General features: G+C 35.3%; 1 protein-coding gene across 1 annotated transcript in view; it reads right to left on the bottom strand.

Annotated features, from left to right (window-relative positions):
- The window catches only part of LOC113226689 (hemicentin-2), a 79,957-nt gene that overhangs the window by 2,996 nt on the left and 50,343 nt on the right, over window positions 1-26,618 (bottom strand). The window contains exons 9-13 of the mRNA XM_026459411.1: window positions 23,761-23,920; window positions 19,324-19,427; window positions 16,029-16,218; window positions 12,496-12,629; window positions 536-716 (exon numbers count right to left, since the gene is read on the bottom strand). Of these exons, the coding sequence (XP_026315196.1) occupies window positions 536-716; window positions 12,496-12,629; window positions 16,029-16,218; window positions 19,324-19,427; window positions 23,761-23,920 (769 nt within the window). The remainder of the gene's footprint in view (window positions 1-535; window positions 717-12,495; window positions 12,630-16,028; window positions 16,219-19,323; window positions 19,428-23,760; window positions 23,921-26,618) is intronic.

Consider the following 26,618-nt stretch of genomic DNA (forward strand, 5'->3'; position numbering starts at 1 on the left):
AAACGTTAGAACCACTCAAACGGAATATTATCATATTTATCCAAGTACACCAAAAATTTCATTAGTGCTTTTTAAGTGCAGGATTTGCGGTGTATTACTGTATTTTATTTGAGATGTTTTTGATGGTAGTACGGAGGGTATTTATTTAGCAATGCAGAATAATAATTTTTGTTTATAAAAACTTGTATTTAAACTGAATGCTTTTCTAATTTGCGAAACCAAACAGCCGCCATTTTGCGATAGGAGGAGCGCATCGCGTGAGCGGATAAAAGTAATAAAATAAATAACACAAGCGCAACTATAGTCACAGATACCGCCATCAAAAGTGTTTCGCCTCTCTATGACGGATCTTCAGGGGTGTTGATTGTTTGACGCTCGGTCGAAAAATGAGCTTAACAGCTCAACACAAGTGCAGCTTGTTCTCACGATATAAATTCCACGGCGAACACCGCCGAAGCAAATTAATTTACTTCCACTTTTACTGAACTAAATCAAAAATAGAGAGTATTTACACCATCAAAGTACTTATACTCACCCAAACTTTTATCATGAACATGATGTTTCTCCGGAGGTCGCAAAGTGCTGGCTCTCAGAGGATAAGGGTCTCCCCGTCCCTTGGCATTATATGCGAGGACAGCAGCTGCATATGTGGTGCCAGGTATTAGACCGACGGCTGTGAAACGAGGTACTGGACTGGAGACGTTGGCTACTATCTCCTGATAAATAGAAAAATGTATGTAAGATTACTGGGATTTATAGTAAAATAAACACGAAAACACATAATCAATATTTACAATCAATATTATCTATAAATATAAGGAATACGCAAAAATAAATAAGAGAAGACGGCCGGGACATATTTTCTGTATCTCTCCAATATAACAGAAGTTGATTTTGATCAAATGGACACGCATTCACTGAAATCATGGACTTTGTATTAATTAAATAATTATACTTTTAAATAATACAGTTAAAATCCAATAAACCTGATTTAGTCCCTAATTTGCTACCCTTAGAGGTGGAATATTTTCTTCAAATTTAAATGGCACCAATGTTGAGGTACCTTCTTTAGAAACATCAAAATCGGTTCACGCCGGAGTAATCGCGAACATACACACAAAAAATTCTGTCAATTTGAGAACCTCTTTTTGAGAAGTCGGTTCAAAATTGACTTGAATATAGAAGATCTCTAAGTTCTATAGAAAATTGAAGAAGCTTAGGTACGCCCGACTGGCATATTTAAGCATAATACAAAGTTGCAATAATGCAAGTTGCTGGGTGTTCGATCTTTGTATTAACAATTATAACAAACTAGTGGAGTAATTTCACAAAAAATAATTGAATATCAATTCAATAAAAATTTAATTAACAAAGTTGCAATATTTATTTTTATTGAATATAATGATATCTTTTCTAATCCACTTCACTAGTTTATTATTATTATTGATACAAATATCGAATGGAACGGATACACGAAAGGAGTCACTGCCCACGACATACCATTCCTTTCCTGTACGTCTGGTGACACCTGGGCAATAATCGGCAAGTGCATACCATATATCGATTGACAAATCCTTTCATCACGATAGCAAGCAATATAGTGTATACCATCAATACCATTAAAAAAAGATACAAAGATCGAACAAATGTAAAGACGGATTCCCGAACCAACGTCTGTTGCCTCAACGTGGCTATCAATAATAATAATAAACGGGAATCCTAATAGTAAGTGGTAGCGCCAGAAGCGCGAATAGCTCATATACTAAAGTCACTACAAACCATACAGTTATACAATAAATGTACTTGCGCAGAACAATGGAGGGGTATAGGCGGGGAAGCGGGCGCCGCGGGCCCCAAGGGCTGACGCGTGCGGATTTTAAAATAATATTAAATACGTTCCGCACATTCCACGGAAACTATTACATGTAATGTAATGGTGCACACAAAACTATTGTGTACAGATGTAATTCAACATCGAAATATAGTTCCGTAATAATATTTCAGATTAATAATTAGACTTATTAGGTAAAGTACAAACTTATTTCCTTGATTAATTTGTGATTAAATTGTACATCCGGATGCCAATACATTGTATTATTGTTAAATTTAACAACAGAAAACTGAAAACATCTAAGAGGTAAATCATGATTACTTAACTCTTATTTTTAATAAATGTTTACGTTACAATAATAATCACAATTTTTTTTCAACGTTTGACAACCCTTGCGAAAGAAAGCTTTACGGACGGCGGTATCGCCGAACATCACAATGCACTATACTGCAGGTATAAAAAAATACATTGTAATGCTTTGATATAGTATTATATCGTGTTTGTACAGTTGGTGACCTAACTTAGGTATCCACTATTTGTATAGGAGTTAGAACATATAGCGGATACCTAAGTGAGGGCACCGACCCTACAAATTGGTCCTTGAAACAATTGAAACGTTCTATATTTTGACGTTTTTATTTATTTTGACGACCTCGATGGCCAAAGGTTTGCATTGTGGAAGCTGTACGACGAAGTAGCAGTAGAGCTCCTTGTGGAAGAGTTCGCCCAGGGAAATACTGCCGCCTTATCTATTTCTGCCGCCAAGCAGTAATATGAGCATTACTGCGTTCCAGTTTTAAAGGTGCTGGTGAAATTACAGGCACATGGGACTTTTGAACTTATGTCTCAGCGTGTTGGGCACAGTGGCAGTGCCTTCAGATCTTTGCGATTTAAAGCTCTGAGTGGTACTGCAACTGTTATGGACAGGCGTGTCGCTTACCAACAGGCGTACGACTAGTTCGTCTCATTACTTATTCTCATAAAAAAGAAAAAGACACCCAGCTCAGATAACGTATTTAACATGAAGTAAATGAAAACCAAAATTATCATAACCAATAATTTTCCTATATAAAAGTCTAGTAAAAGTTTCTTAATATTTGCATGCTAAAGTCCATATTCCAATACCTTATTTATACCCTAGTATGAATAAGATAATCAGAATATTCTTATTTTGCCGACGAAGAAAATACGGTAAAATCTCCTATATTCTTTGTTGGCGCATAATCAATATGTATGAAGGCAACAGCAAGCTTATTGCTACAGAGTTTCAAATAATGATTTATAAGGATTTCTTTAACATATCATCCCTTTTCGAATATTTTTTCATAATAAACGGACGTCGGATGAATGGAGAACGTCGTCGTGGTCGACGAATGCTTTCTTTGGACTCAAAAATGGTGGACAATAATGATTTAGTACCTTTATAATGCATTTACTAAACTACACGGTAAATTGTGCAACGATATCATAATTATAACTTTATTATTTAAAAAACCAACATCAAAAGTTTGTTTATTGGCTTTATAATTGGAATCATCATTCATCCTCTAGTTTGCCATCCTTAGAGGTGGAATATTTTCTTAAAATTTAAATGGCACCAATACTCAGGTACTCCTTCCAACAAAAATGAATCAGCAAAATCCCGGTTCAAAAAGTAATCGCGTAACGCACACTTAAAAAGATACAGTCGAATTTAGAACTTCCTCCTTTTTTAAAGTCGATTAAAAATAATATTTATAAATACGTTTACTAAACTATGCAACGACCCTAACGGTTATAAGAAGAACTAAAATTTATTATACTCATACGATACGAACGATAGCAAAATGACGTTAAAAAACATGAGTAAAGTCAATAATCAATTTAATTTAACTAATTAAAACAGTTTTAATCCAAAGCGGATCAAAATATTAAACATTAACATAGCGGATATCCTCATTTGCGATTCGATCTCGCAGAGAAACTCCATTGTTCTTTTGTATGACCTTTTTATGAGGCCTATAGTGAATGACCACGTCTCAGTAATAGTTGGCAATACACATACAATTTGGTTAATCTGTTAATAGCACCTTTATGGTGTCGATGTTAAGGATGCTATTCGCAATAATCAATAGTATTAGTTTTATGGACCCTATAGATACTGTATAGCATTGCTAGACTAATTGATAGCTTATAATGTTGCTTTATAATATTAGTGCCAAATAAATTGATGATAATTGCAATACTGAAGTTGTATTTACTACACTATGTACAAATACGAAGAAAATGGAGATAGGTGGGTCATATGAGTCGCAAAACCGATGACCGGTGGAGCAGCAGGAGACCAATAACCAGTGACAGAAGTATCAGCCGCAAGAGGACTATATAAATAAATAAATATAAATATTAGACAATATCACATACGTGCTCTGATCCCAAAATAAGTAGCACTTATGTTGTGGAAATTTAGTTTAGCAGCAGTAGAGCTCTTTGTAAAAGAGTTCGTCCAGGGAAGTACTGCCACCTTACATAGTTCTGCCGCCTAATAGTAATGTGAGCATTACTGCGTTCCGGTTGTGAAGGGTAAGGGTGCTGATGAAATTTCAGGCACATGGGACTTGTCAACTTATGTCTCAGGGTGACGGGCGCTGTCGTAGCAGTGTTCCTCAGATCTTTGCGACTTAAAGCTCTGAGTATCACTGCAACTATCATGGACATGCGCGTAGCTTACAATCAGGTGCACGACTTGTTCGTCGCGTCACTTGATATTATACAAAAAAAACACGGACACAACGACGATACAACGAACACCCACACAGAAAAGTTACTTTTTCTACATTGACCCGGCCGGAAATTGAACCAGAAATTTAACGAAATAGATGGACGAACGATATAAGAGAAGTAACCGGAATAACCTGAATGCAGATAGTCCAAATCAGAAAGGATGGCGTACAAATGAGGAGGCTTACACTCATCTAGTATATAACCAGAAATAGGGACAAAATAAGGGCCATCCGTCCGTGGCAACTCATCAGGTAAATGGCCATTATATCACTTTTAAATATCAACTCTCCTTTGCGCTGAAACCGTAAATTAGAAAATTAAAATCAAAAAACTATTAGCTGTATTATTTATACTACATATTATTACAATATACTATTGTATAGTACAGTTTGAAGTGAAACAATTGACGACACACGTCAATTCTTTCGAATTCGGGCTGGCCAATCGGAGCGCAGTTGTCACCGTAATGATATGGCAGAATAGTTTAAATTTCATTTCGCCTCTATTTCTAGTTATATACTCGACGCCTACACTCAACAGTGGTTGACTAAAGTCTGAAGAAGAAGGCACACTGGTACTATTTTTGACTGTGTTGTGGAGATTACATAAGCATCTGTTGTAGCCGGAAGTAAATTAAATTCATTTTCTACTTTATAAGATTGACGGCAAACCGTTCGTTACGGACTCTCAGCACGTCTTTTGTTCTTAAGAACTTGGGCGACTCAGGTATTATACAATTGAGCTTCAGACGTAGAAAATGGTTCGGGACAAATAGATTTAACTATTCAGAAACACCCAATAATGTTTTTAGACGTAAGCTCGTCCTTCACAACACTAATAAAAGAAGCTTACAATTTTGATGAAAACTAATTATTCATATTGTAACACAGGGAGGGCATAAATTGTAATAATAAACCGTTTATTTCAAATACCCTATCATCCATAATATTTGTTAGTAAGAAAAATACTGAAGCTAGTGTTAGTTATAAAATAATTATAGAACAAAATTATTCATAATATTGATTTTTAATAAATATCATAATGTTTTGCTAATAATTTATAATATTAATTTATTTTTTGTTAAATTACTCCACTAGTTTGTTAATTTAATATTAATAATTATATCATATCGATCTTTGTTAGACAGCGAACTGGACAACAGCGACCGGCAGCCGCGCGGTGGCGACAGCGATGCGGTGAAGCTGCCTTGTTCGCGTGACGAGAGTGTGAGCGCGATGTCGATACAGCGACGTGACCTTTTTTTATAAATAGCACCTAAATTTTATAAGGAGCAATTATTTTAATGGTTGTTTTTGCTATGCTCCAATTGACGGGTGTTTCCCTAAGTATACTTTAAGCAGTGAACACCATTATCTCCTGTGTTAAGTCTCGTATAGTGGCGAACTAGGGAATGAATCCGGGTTTGCGTACTTTCCGGTAATCGATTTCCATAGAACTTGGCAAATATATGTAAGTTCACAAACTTTTGAGGTTTTTTTTTAGTTCTCTGTACTTACATTATTACAGTAGTTCTTTTATTTATTATTATTATTTTAGTTATTATGGGTAAAAGATGTGAACACGTACTACAAAACAAAGAAAAGAAAGTTTCACCTAAATTACGGAGATCACAGACTAAACCCGGAGACGTTTGACTATATCCTTGAAAATATAAAGCCAGAATTGGAATCGAATTTTGATTATGAACGAATAGTATTTCCAGCAGGAAAATATATGTACCTTACCTTGGGACAAGTAAAATAATAAAATGTATTTAAATAGTATTATCGTACGGATTCGTTTATCGGCGTTTAGTGATTGGCTTAAAATACTTACGATGGAATTCTTAACAAAACAATTAACAAAAATAACAGTTAAATGTAATGAATTAATAATTTTGCTGTTCCATATTGGTAGTCTTTCTAAAACTGCTGAAGTTATTTCTTTCAACGACATCTCGACTTGATTGATCGAAAAATAAACGTACGTAAACAACAGGACGACACTACGACTGCCATAACGCGCATCCCCTGCTCGCGCGATTGAAGCGCAACGCTCATGTCCCGCCGCCCGCGTCCGCGCCGTTGCCGTCGTCAAGAACAGTATAATACTAATCTATACTCTAGTCAATTTCGATACAGAATGTTTAATAACAAAACGTTGCTAGGCTAGTAAAGGCAGGTGGAAAGAATATTTCTATAAACCCTTGTTATTTAGGCTAGCTCTGCCACGGTCTAAACAGGTAAATAATAGATAATTGGGTTATGTAGACGTAATACTTACCTAGCCGACTATTATAAAGTTTACAAAGTACCTATTGATATATATGATTTATGAATAAAGTAATTAGTATTTTATATATTAATTCCTAGCAATTATAAATACTGTCGCGCGTTTACATCGCTGCCTGAAGTCGCGCGTACGTGTAAATGTAGACGATTGGATACTGCATCGCGTTTGCATGGCCGCTATCGCCGCATCGCATGTAACCGTTCTTAGATCGAACACAAACAAAAATTCCTTCGATCTGGCAGGACTCAAACCTGTGTCTGTTTTGCCAATCTAGGGCAAAACCTACAATATGTAACTTAATAATAAATTGAACCTATTGTGTAATATAACACAATGGGTTCAAAATGATGATGACGAAATAACTGTTAGCCGTCATGACTGTAAGTTACGTCCATTCGCAAAAGGGTATAATTTATTTGAGAGACTATACACCTGTGTTGTTGAAACGGTGTAAACAGTGTAATTGTCTGGTACATTAAACTTTATTGTTATTAAAATACAGTCTAAATTAAGCTCAACAGATCCCGAGTGGGTAAAGCCTGAGTAATAAGATTTTGTTTAACACCGTCTAATTAACTGAAGTGGGGACGGTAAGACCCTTGGTGAAGATTTAATCTTCTTCTTATTTGACGATTTTTTATTTTATTTTAGGACTGTATTGATATATATATATTTATATCTATGGCCTAGGCACACACTTGTATTAACTTCACTTTTGGAAGTTTTACAGTTGAGCAATTTCAAATTTGATTTCGAATTCCAGAAACAACTTGCTTTGTATGGTTAATTCATTGCATTTATAAAACAGTGTAACTATTAGGTAGTAATTTACTTTATAACTCAATAGCTATTACAATAAGCTTGCAGAATTATCGGTCAATTAAAATGAAAGCCTATGCACTTATCGCATTTGGGTAGACGTGTGTAGCGCTTGACACTTTAAATTAGCCAATAGCATGCAATTATGACATTTGTGCTCGTAACACTCAAGTACTAAAATTACTTAACGTGCACAAATTTTGACCAATATTCTCACCATAATGTGAGTTTAGTATCTCTGTGTCGTAGCAACTAAATGATTTTTTCTGGAAATAAAACCAGTTTATTTAAAAATGTAGGTAATAAGTAATTCCCAAAAAAATACGAACACGTCAATTATTGCAGTTCTGTGTTGAGCTCAGTTCTCTCTTTTGCATGAAAAGTTTCCTGACGGTGTGATTTCTTGAAGGGGCGATCACAATTGGCCACCGAGATCTTGTGATTTACCACCTTTGGACTTTTTTCTTTGGGGCTACGTGAAAGATAAGGTCTATGTCAAAGGCCCACAATTGATTTAAAATCTCAAGGATGGAATTCGTGAAGTTATCGAAGACATACAGCCGCAAATGTGCGAATTGTTGATGGAAAAATTGATGAAAAGAATATGGTTCTGCAAGCGCAGCCGTGGCGTCCATTTGACTGATATTATTTTCCATTATTAATGGCATATCGTCCTCTTTGCATCCGATGATTTCGCTTAAAAATACTTGTTTTTTACATATCAAAATGAAACCTCTTATTAGAAGATCCTTTATTATCTAAATATAGTTATACTATCTGTAGCTGCATTAAGAGACGAGTCAACGGAAAGAGCCTCCTCCAGGCGCATACCGGTAGTAGCTAGACACGGTAACATAGCACCTAGACTGGCTAATCTTTCCAGCACGATGCTTCAACCAAACGCATTCACTCAAATGTAGAGCTTGGAATATCGGTATTTTCAGGAACTAGTATTAATAATTTACTACGGTACCAGTACTTGAATTTTGTAATAATTAAATATTTTTTATACCTGAAAATACCATCTATAAATATAAAATATACTTTAGTATTATTGAAAGTAATACTGAAAAAAAAATTGAAGGTAGGCCACTTTTGCGGTGATACCTTCAATTATACTTATATTTTCAAGAAATCGACTCACGGATCTTCTGGTATCGGTATTAATTGGATAATTAAAACCTATATAATACCGCGCGGTGTTATATATTAGAATTTGTATATATAATTGTCTATAACGCAAGCTCGTGTCATGTTGACTTTACGGTTTCGTCAGTTGCGTATTTGTGTTCAAAGAAAGATGGCAAAAAAAAAAATGGTTCATTTTCAGTTACATAGTGCCTAATTTTCTTTCCACAAACTTATAGGACTTCCAAAAGGTTATAGGCCCACAGAACCCACTCAGCCAGATTGGAAAAGAATAGAAAGTAGTAAAAAAAAAACAATGTAAAACAAATTGTGAGCAGGCAAAAACAATAACAATTTTTATTTAGATTATCATGTATTTTCGAAGAAAAGCAAGGCAAAAAAGTTTTAGAAAAGTCGTCACAAGACAAAATGGATGAAAAACAAAACAACGAATTTTTTCTCAAAGATGTCAAAGCCAAAAATATTATTGTACAATGCCTTACAGATAAACACATTGAATATGTACGGAATGCAAAAACAGCCAAAGAAATGATCGACAATTTTCGGAAAATTTATGAGCAAATAAGCATACTATCGGCAATTTACTTACACAAGAAATTACTGATTTTTAAATGTACAGAAAATGAAGAGCTGACCGAATATTTTAACAAATTTGATAGCCTTGTCAGAAAATTAGAAGAAACAGTAGTACTCTAATAGTAAGCGGACTCTCACACAATTTACTGTCAGTAAGAAGATTATTAAATAAGGGGATGAAAGTTGTATTTGAAAGAGATATTGCTAAAATTTTCATGATTACCTGAACCATGTGTGGCAAAAGTAACGAAAACCTATTCATGATACGTTTTACATTGAATCAAAACGGTACCCAAGCTTTCTTAACCAAGTTAATCGATCCAAATGTATGGCATAGAAGGCTAGGTCACCATAACTTCGGAGGCATGAGAGTACTAGGCCTGCCCCTATCAGAAAAATTGTGTGAGACGTGTATAAAAGCGAAGGCAATGAGGAAGCCGTTCGAACTACAGGATTTGCCTCGTACTAAAAACATTGGAGAACTTGTATACTATGATATAGGCGGCCCAATAACAAACAATAGTAAAAAGTATTATGTGACAATAATAGATGATCATTCGCATTTCACTGAGGTTTATATTATGAAACTAAAAAGTGAAGTCAGTATGTATATAATACAGTATCTAAACAGAATGAAACGAAACAATATAAATGTGAAAAGTATAAGAACGGACAATGGCGGAGAATTTAAGGGAAAATAACTAAAATATTATTGTAGCGTAAATGGAATAAAACAGGAATTTACTTGTAGCTATACACCTCAATGAAACGGCGTAGCTAAAAGAATGAATAAAACGCTGATGGTTGAAAACACGGGCTTTATGCATAAATAGCAATCTACCGAAATGTTTATGGGATGCAGCTTTATGTTGTGCTACGTATCAGTTAAATAGATCGCCAACTACGGCACTAAGTGGTGACACACCGGCAAATGTGATGTATGGAATAAATAAAATTAACAATTTGGTCACATTTGGAAGTAAGGCGTGGAGTGTAATATTGCCCTCTCTAGCTCTCTATGGATTAAAGAATCGCCAAAGTGATGGAACGAAAAATTTAACAAATTTTGCGAGAAAATAGAAATGAAGAGATCAAAATGTGATGTTTGTTTGTACTCAGAAGATAACATTTGGTTAGTTGTGTTTGTGGATGACATATTGTTGATCGGAGATTCAATGAAAATAGAAAACACAGTGAAATTATTACGAGATGTTACCAGCTATCTGGGTATTGATATTACACGAAATGAAAACACGTTATATATGTCACAAACAATATTTATTTAATTTAACATGGTTGACTGCAAAACAAGTGAAACAGGAATGGAGAACAATTTTCAAGGTAGCGATATATCGGAGGAGATATTAAAGAATGTTCCATACAGAGAACTAATTGGGTGTCTGAATTATTTAAGCATGGTTGCCAGATCTGATATTTGTTATGCAACATCTTTTTTGAGCAGATACTCAGATAAACCTACGGAAAAAGTATGGAAAGCCGATAAAAAAATTTAAGATACCTGAAGAAACTTCAACTTTAGTTTTAATGTATCGGCAACAGTTACGTAACACTTTTATCAGCTTGTCAGACGCAGATTGGGCCTGAGATAAAGACAGAAAAAGTATTACCGGTATGGCTATTTATCATGGTTCAAGCCTAATTTCTTGGGCGTCTAAGACTACTACTAGACTAATCGTGGCCCAGTCTACTGCCGAAGCTGAATACATAGCTGCGGCCACATGTGCTTCCGAATTATTATTTGTAAAAGAACTTAATGAAGAGTTCAGTGATACAGTTAAATTTGAGACAGTTCTATATTGCGATAATACCAGCGCAATTAAGATGATACATAACTATGAAAATACCAAGAGGTCGAAGCATATAGACATAAAGGTACATTTCATTAAAGACATTGTGGACAAGAAGATGTTGAGTGTCAAATATGTGGAGACTAAAGAAAATATAGCGTATATACAGAGTGAAATTTAATTATTTTAAAGATAAGTTGTGTTTTGTGAACATTTTATAAGTTTTAACGAAACGTCATATTGTTTATTTATTTTTCAAATGTCACATGTCTGTTATTTTTTGTTTTAATTTGGTTTGATAGGTAGGTAGGCACCAAATTTCATTTGTAACAATTTTAAAGTTGTTAGCAAACTTGAAATTGAAAGGGGGTATTAGAGTTTGTATACATAATTGTCTATAACGCAAGCTCGTGTCATGTCGATTTTAAGGTTTCGTCAGTTGCGTATTTTAAAGAAAGATGTCGAAAAAAATAAATTAATACATTTTCAGTTAAATAGTGCCTAATTTTCTTTCCACAAAATAATAGGACTTCCAACATTATATAAGTTATTGTGTAACAATTAGTTGAACTATTTTATTAGAATAAATGTATCTTCCATGCTTCTGTTTCATATTTAATTAATTAAATGCAATTAAATACTCAACTTGATTTACGGCTGTAGCTACACGTAGCGAACTAGTATCGTTGCGGGAACCGCTATTGAGTACCGGTACCTTTAGGTGAATATATCGGTTTTCCATTGACACCGGTATTGGGATATCAAAATGGATAATACCGGTAACTGATCCTTTTGAAGGTGGAATGACACGCATATTGAAATATACTTTATTATATTTTTTCTTTATATGACAAGCTCAATGACTCAACGGTTTGCACTGAGGGTGCTAAATGCAGAGGTCTCGGGTTCGATTACCGGTAGGACCATTTGGGAAATTAACATTGATAAAATGATTTTTGGTCGGTGTGTTGCCCGCAAGGGTAACGAAATCCGTTGCTGCGGCACTCATAGTATAGTTTGTGACTAGGTTGTAGTTGCAGTGTTGTCTAGCATGTTAGAATAAAATGATTACAGAACATCAGATATTTTTTCAGGGCGTAGTATTTTCTATGTAACCTTTATATATTGCGATCTATCAACAAGTTATAATACAAATAGTACAAAAACGTCTGTCATGACAATTAGTGATTAGAGATACGACATGCAATAAATTCGCGATAAAGGCTTTGAATTTTTTTAGACAATTTGTATACCAACCTGTGTGACAATCTGTCGAACTTCTAACAGGAACGATTGTGGCATGCCTCCATTGAATCCTTCTGAGCACCTAACTCCAAACGATGTGAGCGAGGCGTTCACCACTGTACAATTGTGGACTTGATCAGGACGACCTGGGAAAATGTTTATTTATTAGTGTTGAAAAAGGGACATGTTAATCTTAAACATACTGTGTGCAAGAGATAATGCAACATAAACAGTTACCATATTTTTTTTATAATATCAAGCTCACAGCTTTAAATGGCAAAGAGCACTCCCATCACCTTCAGACATAAGTTGACAAGTCCCACGTGCCTGTAATTTCACCAGCACTCATCCTTCAAATCGGAACGCAGTAATGCTCAAATTACTGCTTGGCGGTAGAAATGGGTAAGATAGCAGTACTTGACGAACTTTTTCACAAGGAGCAGTAGACTGCTATATGCGTATCACGCACTGTACGAACAGCATCCTGAGCGCATTGTCGGAAAGATGAAAGTCCTCGATGCTGGGGCGGTGGACGCGCTTGCACATTGCTGCCAATGCGTAGCCAGTTGTCAATGACTGGGTGTACTTCCATCATACATAGGAATAATTTTGTTTTATTATATATTAAACCTTAACACTTTTACCACATGAAAGTTATAAAAATAATATGAAGTATATGATACAGATTATGTGTTATGTGAAATTTTCTAACTATTCTATTTAAGAATAAAAAGTTGTCGACTAATTTCGTTCGTAGAATCTTTAAATCTCTATGATTTGGAGTCCAATATTTTAGGAAAACAGGATAACTTGAGCCCAGTACAGAGTATTAACAAAACTGACCTCAAAAGTTCATGAAGTTCATGAAGCCACATTTTATTGAAATCGGTTACCGGAACTTAAGGGACTTATGGCACACTGTACGGGACTTATGGGACACAGGAGATAATGGTATTCAGTGCTTAACGTACATTAAGAGAAAAACGCCTTCAATTTGAGCATAGCAAAATCAACCATTACAATAATTGTTCCTTATAAAATTTAGGCGCTATTTATAAAAATAAGTCTTCATACGTGAACAGCCATCCTTATAAGTAGTAGATTTTCTTCAAAATTAAATGGGACCACTACTGACGTATCCCCTTTCCAACAAAAAAAGAATCATCAAAATCGGTTCCCAAATGAGTTATCGCGTAACATGCATACAAAAATAACGTACAGTCGAATTGAGAACCTCCCTGTTTTTGAAGTCGGCTAACATATATCGTGTATCTACCACACAAGACACTTTATAATTGAGTTTCTAGCTGAGGCCATAGAAATAGAGAATAGTATCAAAATTGACATTAAAACAAATAAAAAGCGCGCAACTGTTGCAACCAGTGAACAGTATCTATATAGATATTTATTATGTAACAAAGAATAATGAAGCTATAGAAAAACAGTCAACAAATCGTCAATTCGATAAATATTAAAAACAAATGAAGAGGCTACATCAAAATACGTAACGACGAAAGAATTTCCAACAGAGTAGAAATTAAGTCACAAATTAAGTTCTTTGTGCCTTCATTGTGCACTCTTAAATTTCTAAAATGAAAGGTATGAAGAAAATAAAACAAGAAACAAAATATAAACAGAATTCGAATTCATTTTTCTAGCATCTCGTAGAAACGTTTGCAATTGCATAGAGAACAATAAATTTCCATCGAAATTCACAATAGCAATATTAATATTATTCTCATTGAACAAACGGCAAGTTGCCTCATTCGTTTTTGTATAAGACGCAAGAGAAATCGCGCTGGTTCGACGTAGAAGCAATTTATAGTTCTCCAAACGGTTTCAGTTAGTTTCACTTCACTTATTTACGAAGTTCGATTTCCAACTGCAGTTAACTTTAAATTTGGTTAATTAGAGAAGGAGCAGTGTGAGTTCGGACATAGGTCTTTGTTTCAGCAAATTGTAGCAGCGTTAAATTAGCTAATGAGTTTACCGGGTAATTAATTTTGTTTTCGTTTTACCTTTTTACTTTCCGTATCTCCTTTAGCACTACTTGACCTATATCAAGCAGAAAATTCCATTTAAAACGATTAAGAAGTTGTAAAGTGGGATCAGAGAGGACCGAAAACGATCTTGTCTGACTCCAGGTACCACGTACAGCTTTATAATTTTAAATATGATGATTATAAAACGATCAGTAAATCTACTGAATTTCGTCTGAGGTAGAATTTTAAGCCTACTTATCTCAAATAAAGCCAGATAACCAAATGTTTGGATATTAGAATACGTCACGACCATTTTCTTAGAAACATTATAGAAGGGAAGGTCGAAGGAAAAAGAGACCGGGGAAGACCACGACGAAGGTAGTTAGAACAGATAAATGGATGAACAGATTGGAGAAAGAAGCCTTCCCTATGTATGCAATCGGTATTGTACGCCAAATCTTGTCACCACGATGACAAGCACTGTGTTGTATGCTAACCATTGACTTGCAATTATATGGACGTCGGGTCTGCGCTAAAAAGTGTCCGAACTTATAGGACGTTAAAATCGTATACAGAGCGTCATTCACGCTTTAGTCTTCGTTTGTTCGATTGACAGCGAAGCAAGCAAAATTAGACAGTACTGCGATGATATTACAATTTAAATTCAACGTTTTAGCTTTTTCATAGTCCTTTACATGTCACTACGTTTAAATAGGTTGACTTGGGACATTTATTTCGTGGTTTTTGTATTAGACCCGTCGTCCATTTATTTGTAAGTCAATGATGCCAACGATACGATTAGAAGAAGAAGGGTGGAAAAACTAATGTCGAGTCTAAAGTCTCAAAGTTAGAGCTCTGAACCGAGATGGTTGACGATTACTTCACCGACAACAGCCTAGCTCCAAAAAAACAAAAAAGCCACATAGTATCTACTCGTACTTCCCGTCTTCTCCATCACATTGAACAAAATTTTCTGTGCTCTGAATTTCAATCCGGTCGAATCCGAGGCACCAAACTTTGTCTGACTCCGTTTTCGTATAATTACCCATCTAAATCTTAATTACCTACATAAAGTCCGTTAACAATAGCTCGTATTTCATTACGTTAAAGCACATTTTTGCTAGTGGTTAATGATCAATGTATGTGCCTTTACAAAATAAAACTTTTAATGATATATAAATATGTTTTGTAATGTAAATGTAAAAAAACAAAATAAGTTCTCATTTTCATACATCGTATTCAGCCAGAAGCAATTTAAACACGGGACAAGAAAATTGACTCTTCTATCTTCTTCTTTTTCCTTTTGTCAGGGGCTAATGTGATTCGTCTCACCATATCTCACCATCCGTCCGTTCCTGGTGTCTTTGATGCACGACCGCTCATAGCAGATTCTATAAGATCGGTCTTTTGCATGAATACCTTCCGCGCGGTCTAGCACCACCTACTACGTCGTGTACAAGATTCTATATAGAGTTAAATATCCCGTCTTGTGACGTAACCGAAGAAATTTAAAATTTGAGTTCATCTATACATAGTAATAATATGACATGTGATAAAACTTACCAGCAGCAATGATATGATAAACACAAGGCACTCTCTGCTTCCCGATCCTATTATGGGCCCAGCATAAGAGAGTGCCGTAGTCCATTTCAGTGTGAGGAGTGTAAGTGACTGTGGAACTGGTTCCTGTTCTTGACACGTATGAATCGCTCACTTCGTTACTATTTGCCGTGTTGTTGAAGGTCCATCGAAACTGGATTGGGGAACAACAAAAAAGATTAGTTTACATGACAAAAAATACCAGTCTATATTGATCTCTACTTAAAAAGAAGATTTTTTGATTTTTAGTTCGGGACTTAATCATGTATAAGACATATTTTAATTACCTCGACGTTTCGGACGTATTTTTACTGCTTTACGCTTATTTATTACTTTTTTCCATATCAACTGTACTATGGGTAACACTGAAAAACACGATTTCAACGTCTGTGGTCTCCAAGGGACTGAAGAGGCGGGTGTCTCATCTTCACTTGTCTTCATTATTTATTTATACACTAGGGTTGTCACCAGACCGACACACAACACTTACGACATCCGGCGACTTGTCGGACGATACTTGATGTCGCTTAGTGATGATTGGATCCCACGACGATGAAAGCTTAAAACCTAGGCTAGAAGATGTTGACACCCAGACCAATTTGAGACCACGGATGTTGCAATACATCGAAAACGTCGAAGTAATTAGAATATGTTTTATACATGATTAAGTACCGAAAAAACAAACAAATAATGTGTGAAAATCGTAAAAGTTTAAATTAAAGTATGAAAAGAAGATGTTCATAAAGTCAGTTCACCTGTTATAATATTATGTTAGTATGTATGTAGCGCACATGGGTGTTGAAGAGGGTTCACAACCCTTGAAAATCTTGTGAAATTCCCAATTCGCATTAGGTCAGCGTGGTTTACTACGACTTAAAGCCTCTCATTAGAGGAGACCTGCATCCAGTATAACGAGGGCTTAATGTTGATAATGATGTGGTTACGTCGCTACTCGTAGGTGAATTCAATTTTGCAATCTGAGCGAGATAAATATTTGGTGCTATTTTCCTGATAAATATATTATATTCAGTCGGACAAAAACAATACAACTACAAATCTCAATATGAAGAAATTCAAATACGTCAACACCCACATCAAATACGATAAAAGCCGTGAAGTTCATAACAGTAAAAAACCCCTCGTCAAAAAGAAAAAGAGAAACTAATATAAATAATATACTTGTATGAAATAACAACACTCTACTTTAACATTCCAGAACGCTATTTTCGGTCCTCTAATTTCTCTTGAGAATGGATATAAATAATAAAATCGGAATTTGGCAAAGTTAAGCCTATTGTAATGTCCTTTCATTATTTATGTACAAAGCTAGAAATTCTCAAGAAATTTACCTAAGGATTGGGACCAACTTCGTACTTAGGGAAGTTCGGCCGTAAGTGGTTTTTATCAAGCCAAAATCTTGACGCGATTTACTCATAAATATATTCATGAGTTTTATAGGTTTTTGGGAGTATGAATAGGATTGAACATTGTGAATTTAAGTTTGGTGATAAAAGTCATTAATCTTGGATTTCATTGCCATTATATTGATTTTATTCATTGTAAAACAAATTTCTCAGACCAGGGAACTTAGTCGATTTTTCAGCGTGTAACTTATTACAATCGTAAAGTTTTGAAATAACGACTATATTTCCAGCCAATGTTTGTTTGACTCAAGGAGCGGTTTTCACCAGCGTCTGCCGCGGCTTCCGTAGAATATGGACATGCAGAGAACAATAAATACAGAGAAGTACTTAGTTTGCATGTCACGCATGCCAACAGTACGTGAAGTTCCACATACTTGAACTCAGTCCGCCATTTTTAATTTGTACGTCATGGTGGTATCAATTTTCTCGCGCAATACATCGAAAATCGTAGAAAAATACCTTGTTTCGCTACTTTGGACTGCAAAAATTACAGTCGCACTTGTAATATTAATGGTGATAATTCATTTCATCGTTTAGTCCTATTTTATTCAATTTTAATAAATTTTCAATTTTCTGTTCATTGTAGTAATTTTGTTACAAAACGAAATTAAACTTTATGTCACTGTAATATGGTCGTTTCTATTTTGGAAAATTAAAGTAAACATCTCGAATTCGTCTTTATTCAGCTGTTGACCGCTAGATGGTAGCACATTGATTGAAATTTCAGTATAAAATCAAAACAACGTAACTTACGATAATAGGTATTGAACTTTCAACAATATGCCAACAGCGTAGAGTTTAAATTATATTAACAGTCAACATTTTTTTTATTTCTTTTTAAAATTAGAAACTACGACCATTCATTATCAAATTTCATAATGTTTCAAATTATGAATGCGCGAGTTTTGGCGACTGTGGTGCTGATAGTAATCGAGACCAAAGGCATATCCATTATAGTTTTCTTCCGCGTGGATGTATGTAAAATTTAGTAGCACATTTTACGACGCGTTTTACGTGTGTGGCGGAGACGGTTGCTCGCGTCAACCGCAGCGTCTGTAGGGTAGGTACTAGTAGAACCGCGCACTTGGCGGCCGTCAAATACGTCAGTTTCTTCACGTTTTTTTAACCTATTAATAAGAACAACAAAAACTCCATAACGGTTTCTTTCTTGATGCGCCCAGAATGTTTTAGGCCTACTTCTTTTAATTCTACGATGAATTACTTCATAACGAGCTGGCTGCTTTCTGGTGTATACCAAGGCGATGTCTGGGACTTAAATGACGAAGTCGATCGATCCTAAGTAACTGTGCGATTTGCGATTATCTCCCGCCAAGTTTGCGGTCTGTTGCGGCATAAACCTACGGTATCGTGAGTATTGACTTAAACAGATATTCTGCATCCGTGGCGGGTGTGATTGAAAACTGCACCGGAGTTCTTAGTCTTAGGCGGTGGACTGGTGTGTGTTCGTGATTACGAGCGAATAGCATTGATATAACTTTTCGTACATTCCACACCTTCTGCTGGCTATACACATAAGGTCCAAATATAAACCATTCTACTAAATATAATTTGAATCCTATTTTTGTTCTGAGACTCTTGCTAGCCTTTGTAACGCTTTAAATCTTCCTCTTGAAATAATCATCATGTACAATGGTACTACACCTTTTTGTATGAAAGTTTATTTACTTATGACTTCAAAGCTTCCCTTTTAAATAATTTTGGCATCAAAATATTAGATCTTTCCAAATACTAAGTCTAGCAGATGGTGACTGCACTAAGATAATAAAATTTGACACAGTGCCAACATCACCTAGTAACTCTTAAAAAGCTCTCACCGTAACTTCAGGTGGGTTGGCATCGACATGACATGTGATGTGTGCTCGCTCCTGCTTCGCTACTCCGTGGACGCGCTGCTGGGAACTCCTGCATGTTGGAGCGTCTGCACAGAAATATTAGAATTAAACGTGTTTACTTCAGAAACCTTACCACTGTCAACATTATCATCATCATATTAGCCGGAAGACGTACAGTCTTGAAGATAGGCCTTCCTCAAAGATTTCCAGACTAGTCAGTCTTGGTAAGTTCCGCCGCCCTTACCAAGTCATCCGTCCATCTACTAGGAGGCCGTTCCACTAAACGCCTTCTGGTTCGTGGTCTCTACCCTGCCCACATTATAGTGAAACCTAATGCGCTAATTACAAGCTATGGTTATAATTAGATATTACTTCATCATTATCACTAAACCTACTCTACATCTAACTAAATAGAAACATAAAACAATAAAACTCATTAAATTGGGGCCATATTCGATGTCAACTAAAATTTATAACGCACTCCCTCACTTTTTAAAACTGATAAATAGCGTAAAAATGTTTAAAAATCAACTTAGTAAACATCTGTCTCAAAAATGCTACTATTCATTGCAAGATTTTTTTAATGACAAGGAAAATTGTTCATAACGTCATAAAAAAGGAATTTTGATATGTTAACTATATTTATAAAAAATATGACATAATTATGTAATTTAATAAAATGACAAATATTATGACTATTATTATATAATTCTAGAATAATTTGACGATTAATTTATTTTGAAATACTTTAGACTTCAATTTGACATTCATTTTCCAATTAATTCATTGACTTTTCAGAAAATATTTTGTTTAGATTTAATTATGATATGATATAATTAATGATGATATTTTAATTAATGGTAATCAAAATGTGTATTTAAAAAATTGACATTGCTACGCCCTTGCAGGGTACATGTTTGATACTGTAAACTACTATAAGAACTATTATGTAACAACATGTTTTGCAGTAAACGTTATTATTATTATTGTTATTAAATTCTGTGGATTTCGCTCCCTCCAAATACAAAAAAATCAATTCATCAGCGACATCAATGAGTGTTCATAGTCCGGGTAAATGTCGTCATATTTTATTTTATTTTTTAATATATAATATCAAACTGACGGGAGGAACAAGCCGCCTGATGGTAAGCTACATGCCTGTCCCTAACAGTTGCACTGGCACTCAGAGCTTTAAATCGCAAAGATCTAAGGGGCACTGCCGCTGCGCTCGTCGCCCTGAGGCATAAGCTGACAAGTCCCATGTGCCCGTAATGCCAACCTTACCCTTCAAAACTAGAATACAATAATGCTGACATTACTGCTTGGCGGCAGAAATAGGTAAGGTGGTAGAACTTCCCTGGACGAACTCTTTCACTGGGAGCTCTACTGCCACTAAAAATATGTCAAAAAAGAGAAAAATTAAAAATATTAAACTTCATACAGCCCAACCAACTACACGCACTGTTATCTTCTCACACAGAAAACGAATCAATGAGAGGTAGGTAATTAAGTAAAATATTGCTCGGACATACGTCGAATCGAGCTTACATTGGTACTGAACAGATCTATGTCCATAGACGATTGATTATACTCCTTAATTGCTCTGATAAAAAATGAATTTGAAGGTCAGTTCTCACGTGCGACAAAAAGACTCGGCTGAACTCACGTTCTTCAAATATATGTATTAGAAACGCATCACGTAATTTGATAACATTTGAGAAGCTTAACTTATTTTCACTTCAAACCATGGTCAAAACATACAAACGGGTAATTCTTAATTCATTGTAACAAGTGGTTCAATCATTCACTTGCGCACTACGTCCAATTCGTATCAGTTCCGAATCTGAGAAATGACGGTCCTAAATGTCACAGGGATCATTTTAACTCTAGGTGTACAAGCGATATTTCTTACGTTCTCGCTTTCGAATTGGACTTATATAATATTTTAAACAAATCTTTTAGTTTTGAACTTAACCGCTCACGCGATACATGCAGCCGTGGACGCATACCACACCTAGAGGTGCCGGTGATGATTTTATACCGATTTATCGGATATCGACGTTATAACAGGGAAAATAACTAATATTAATTGTTATTTCGGTAACTACTTTAGCAAACCATAAAGTTTTTAATGCCTGGGTCTGTCATTTAAAAAAAATAAACAACTTCAAAAATACGTCACGACAATCGTGTGTGTTATTGTTTGGGCTGGTGATTTCGGTATTTATTTATTGAAAACATACCGTAAGTAGCGTTTTTTAAGTTTACCCTGAATATAAATGTTTATAAACTATACTTTAAGGAGTAATTTCTTGGTAAACCTCAGAAAATTATCATATTTATCCAAGTACACCAAAAATTTAATTAGTGCTTTTTAAGTGCGGGATTTACGGTGTATTACTGCATTTTATTTGAGATGTTTTCGATGGTAGTACGGAGGGTATTTATTTAGCAATGCAGAATAATAATTTTTATTTATAAAAACTTGTATTTAAACTGAATGCTTTTCTAATTTGCGAAACCAAATAGCCGCCATTTTGCAGTAGGAGGACTGCATCGCGTAAGCGGTTAGGTAACTTCCTTGCTTGAACTTGAACCTGACCTATGTAAGGAAGTATGTCGTGCTACAAATAAAAACAAAAACTCCTTGTAGACCTTGGCTGTAATGGGATTAAAATAGGATCGAGAGTTTTATTTGGGGCATTATAGTCAAGTTAGCCACCTCGCAATCATACTATACTATTCAATTACCAGAGAACCGCTAATTTTGCAGATTAGGCGTATAGGCTCGCGTTCGCTTAGACCGTAAGCACTTACGCTACTATTCAACTAAGTTATAATTAATCAAGTGCACGGTGTTGGTTACTAGAGATACTATCATCACAATATGCCGATTATAGTATCTAGTTACAAGAGTGCGTGTCAGGCATCACTAGACGAAGGGCCACCTAATCCGATTCCCCATTATCACCGGAGTTAGGAGCTGTGTACCACATATGTACCTATTTATAATTGCGATTTTACTGTCTCCAATTCGTATCTTAAAGCACAAAGTTACAGAAATGCAAAAAATGTATTATACAATCCATAATACGATTTTCATGATGTCGCCAACTGAGAGCCAGGCCGGGTCAGTGTAGAAAAACTAACTTTTATATTATTGTCTCAGGTCTGAGTGTTGTGGTACCGTCGTTGTTTCCGATTTCCATAACACAAATTCAAATCACTTTTAAGTAAGCAAATGAAATTTGAAATCGTCATATTGATTAAACTCTAGCGCTCATTCGTAAGGCAAATTCTCAAGAGAGGAATGAGCAAGAAACTCTTTGTAAATATACATCTGAATACATTTTTACAATATTTATTTCAAACTTATCGAGTTCTTAGGTATTCGAGATTGTTACATATAGGAAATGAAACTATTTTTCTCGATTTAAATCGCGTATATTTGTTTTTTCAAACAAACCGACGTTTCGGGCCCTTTACAGATCCCATGGTCACGGTTGACTGCCAGTCAAAATTTAAAACCGGAAAAATAGTTTCTTATATTTCAAACATCATAGATCGAGAACACCTGAAAGTGATAAAAGGTTCACTGTCGCGGATTTTCGTCATACAAGTACGCAGAAGCTGTATAATTAGCCTTCAGTACATAGTTTTCGTTTCACTATTCGTCGGCTTACTTTCTCTAACTCGTATCTTAAAGCACAAAGTTACTGGAATGCAAAAAATGGATTTCATATACAAATTTTACAGGTTGATTTCATATCACATTTCCTTCATATTCATACACTGGCTTTTACCTATTCTTAAAATAATACGATCAAATTAACACCCTTGATAAGATATTTAAACAAAGGTCGAACACTCAGAAAAAATTTCTTCGATCCGGTCGGATTCGAACCGACGTCTTCTTGCATACCGTGCCAGACACTATACCAACTAAGCCACGGAACGAACCAACGGACCTCACGAATTTTTCTATGTGCTTGCGTCGTGTCTTTGTACTAGGTCTTTCAACGACTTTTTAGGGGCATTGTCATAGATTTCTCATAGATGGCACTACGACCTTTGTATTAATAATTATAACAAACTAGTGGACTAATTTCACAAAAAAATAATTGAATATCAATTCAATAAAAATTTCATTAAGATATTTAAAATTAATAGAATGGTTCTAGTCCGTTCCGTGGTTTAGTTGGTGTAGTGTCTGACACGGTATGCTAGAAGACGTCGGCTCGAATCTGGCCGGATCGAAGGAATTTTTTCTGAGTGTTCGATCTTTGTATTAGTAATTATAAATAGTATATTTTGCCATCTCCTGAATAACACTCTTTATAAGATACGATTTTTAGAAAGTAAGGCATCGAAATGAAAAGTAAATCATTTGGTTGTAATATTTTGCGTAATAACACTCACATAAGACATCCAATGAGAAAGGTCTGCTTTCGCCATCGCCTTCAGCATTGAAGCCAACGCAGGTGTAGTTGCCGGCAGTTCTCCTGCCGACACCTTGTAGTACCAGCGATTGGTTGCTGATGATGACTCCTTGGCCCACGTTGTGGAGAAGAGTTTTACCCTAATGAAAAAAGAAGGATATTTAATAAAATACACAAACAACCCTGTTATAAGTCGTTCTAAGACACGGCGCTTACAAATAATGGAATATAAAAAATCTGTGTGTAATAGAAAATAATTTAGAAGTGCTATAAACCTTTTTAGAGATAATTATTAATGCTGACCTGAAATTAAAACCGATCAACAACTTGAATTTTTTCCGTATCCAGATACAAAATGTATCAAGTTTCACCAAAAACAGCTTAAGCTGAAACTCTTACCTTTTTATCGTCATGAGTAACTTTAGATGATATTATAAGGCTAAATTGATGTTATTTTAAAGTAGATAAATAAAGCTTTTTATTATTAATATAATATGATTTTTTCTTTATAATATTAGTATTTCATATTTTATAGTATTGGTATTGGTGACGGGGCGAACAAGTTGTGCTCCTGGTAGTAAGCGACACGCCTATCCATAACAGTTGCAGTACCACTCAGAGCTTTAAATCGCAAACAACTTATGGGTACTGCCACTGCGCCTGTTACCCTGAGACATAAGTTGACAAGTCCCACGTGCCTGTAATTTCACCAGCACCCTTACCTATACTTACTTGGCGACAGAAATAGGTAAGGTGGCAGTACTTCTCTGGACGAATTCTTCGACAATGAGTTCTCCTATTATAACATATGTATCTACATCTACTATAATAACATCGAAGCTCGAAAGGGCTGACGTGCATTTGGACAATTTTATAGGAGAGCGATTTAAAGTAATTTTTTTAAGAAAAAAAATCATAACTCTGATTTTATTTTTTTTGTGGAGAAGTTGACTACTGGAAAATGTCAGCTATTGATAAGGACTACAAAATAATTTTGACATATATTGTTAAAATTTTTTAAAACTCGAAATAAACGCCATGTTAGGCAATTACGATTTGTCGTCAACCCGGAAAAAAGGGCTAATATCAATATTTTTACATAAAGACGTTACGGATGAGGAACCAACGTACATTTTATGTTTTAGTTAGATCCTGCAAAATACCTTACTAAAGGGATAAGTCAGATCCAAAGTAAAACAAATGGTATAACACAATTTCTTTGGTATTATGTACAGAAGAAGTAAGCGGAGCGGGAGCCTATGAGTTGACTACACCAAACTGCCGCTGAGTGTACAGTACAATAATATTTTAGGATGATATTGGGATTGCCTCGTTTCTGCAGTGCATCGGGGATGTTTGCAGAGTACGAGACGGATGGTTTTGCTGCCATCCTCCGGAAAAAGACAGCCCCGATGCGCAGAGTGCGGGACAGCCCGAACAGCATCCTACAAACTGTAGCTGGCAAACTTTACCTCTCCCATGTGGTAATGTTTCATGGGGAAGGTGATTTGAATAAGATAAATTTAAACAAATATATCTACTAACACTAATTTGTAAGCACTTTTCTTATTGTTATTATTTCTAACAAATGATTGTCTGAAATAACTTAACTTCTTCGTCCCGTCATTTGATATGAAAAAAAAAAGAATTTTATTTTTATTCGTTATCATTGTTTAGAGTAAAGACCTGTGGTGCTAAAATATTATTCTTGTTGAGTTGAAAAAAATTGTTATTAGTGAACATAGAGGCTGAATTACCTTCATCAATATGAACAACCTTCAAAAAGTATCATCATCAACATTGTTATTATCGCCAGCCCCTTATAGCACCCGTTCTCCCATTGATCTAGATCCGCCTCAAAAAGTGTAGTAATTTTATATCATGGCGACAGTCAGTAAAACTGTAAACCTTTATCAAATTTTACTCTTTTACGGAACAATCTCAAACATCTTTGAAACACTGTAGACAATATTATTCCAGACCACAATGCCAAAAAATGCCAAGCACGTTCAATCGTTAGGAGCTCAGGAGAATGATAAATGAATTTAATATTGAACTTGTCGGTCAGTGACCTCGTCAAAACAGCACGGAGCATTAAAAAAGAGCAAATAAAAGAACGTGATCGGACTTGATTAGTGCTCCTAAAATAACCTCGCGTTTCAGTGAACTAAAGTTAAGATTTTTCTGAAAGCTTTTAAATATACAGAGACGATCGATACAAACGCGCGATTGCATCACTACGCTTAACATTTATAGGCGATTGCATCGATGCAATTGCGCGTTTGTATCGACGCAATCGCGCGTGTGTATAAAGGTAGACGATTAGCGACAGTATCGCTACTGCATCGCGTTTGCATCGCATTTGCATTGCTGCTAAAAGTCGACGGGTCACCACTCTAACCAGCGCGCCGTTGACCGTACTTAAAGTTTTTCCCTCAACGCAACGTAATTATTGTCTAAAGAGTTCGTAACTACTACTTCGAAATACAATAAAACTCGTACACAGTCTTCAATAAGGAACACGTAAAGGAGTCAGTAAATACAATGTAACGAAAATAAGTCACAAGGAAAAAAGGCGAACGGAACAGAAAGTTCCTAAGTGCATGGATTTGTTGTTCACGAAATGAAATATCGTTGTTTTTTAGTTCCAAAGTAATTCTCCCTTTCTTCGATATTCGCTATTTTCGGTTGTGTTTAATGAATGGTATTTTTGGGTAGATTTATTATTTGGAATGGATTTGACGGTATTAAATACGTTGCTTGTACAAGAATAGTGCTTATTCCTTGTCATAACTTTCGAGATTTATTTATTTAGATACAATAATAGTTCCCAAAGGA

This window comes from Hyposmocoma kahamanoa, unplaced genomic scaffold, assembly GCF_003589595.1.
Source record: "Hyposmocoma kahamanoa isolate Upper Pololo Valley unplaced genomic scaffold, ASM358959v1 192, whole genome shotgun sequence".
Taxonomy (NCBI): domain Eukaryota; kingdom Metazoa; phylum Arthropoda; class Insecta; order Lepidoptera; family Cosmopterigidae; genus Hyposmocoma; species Hyposmocoma kahamanoa.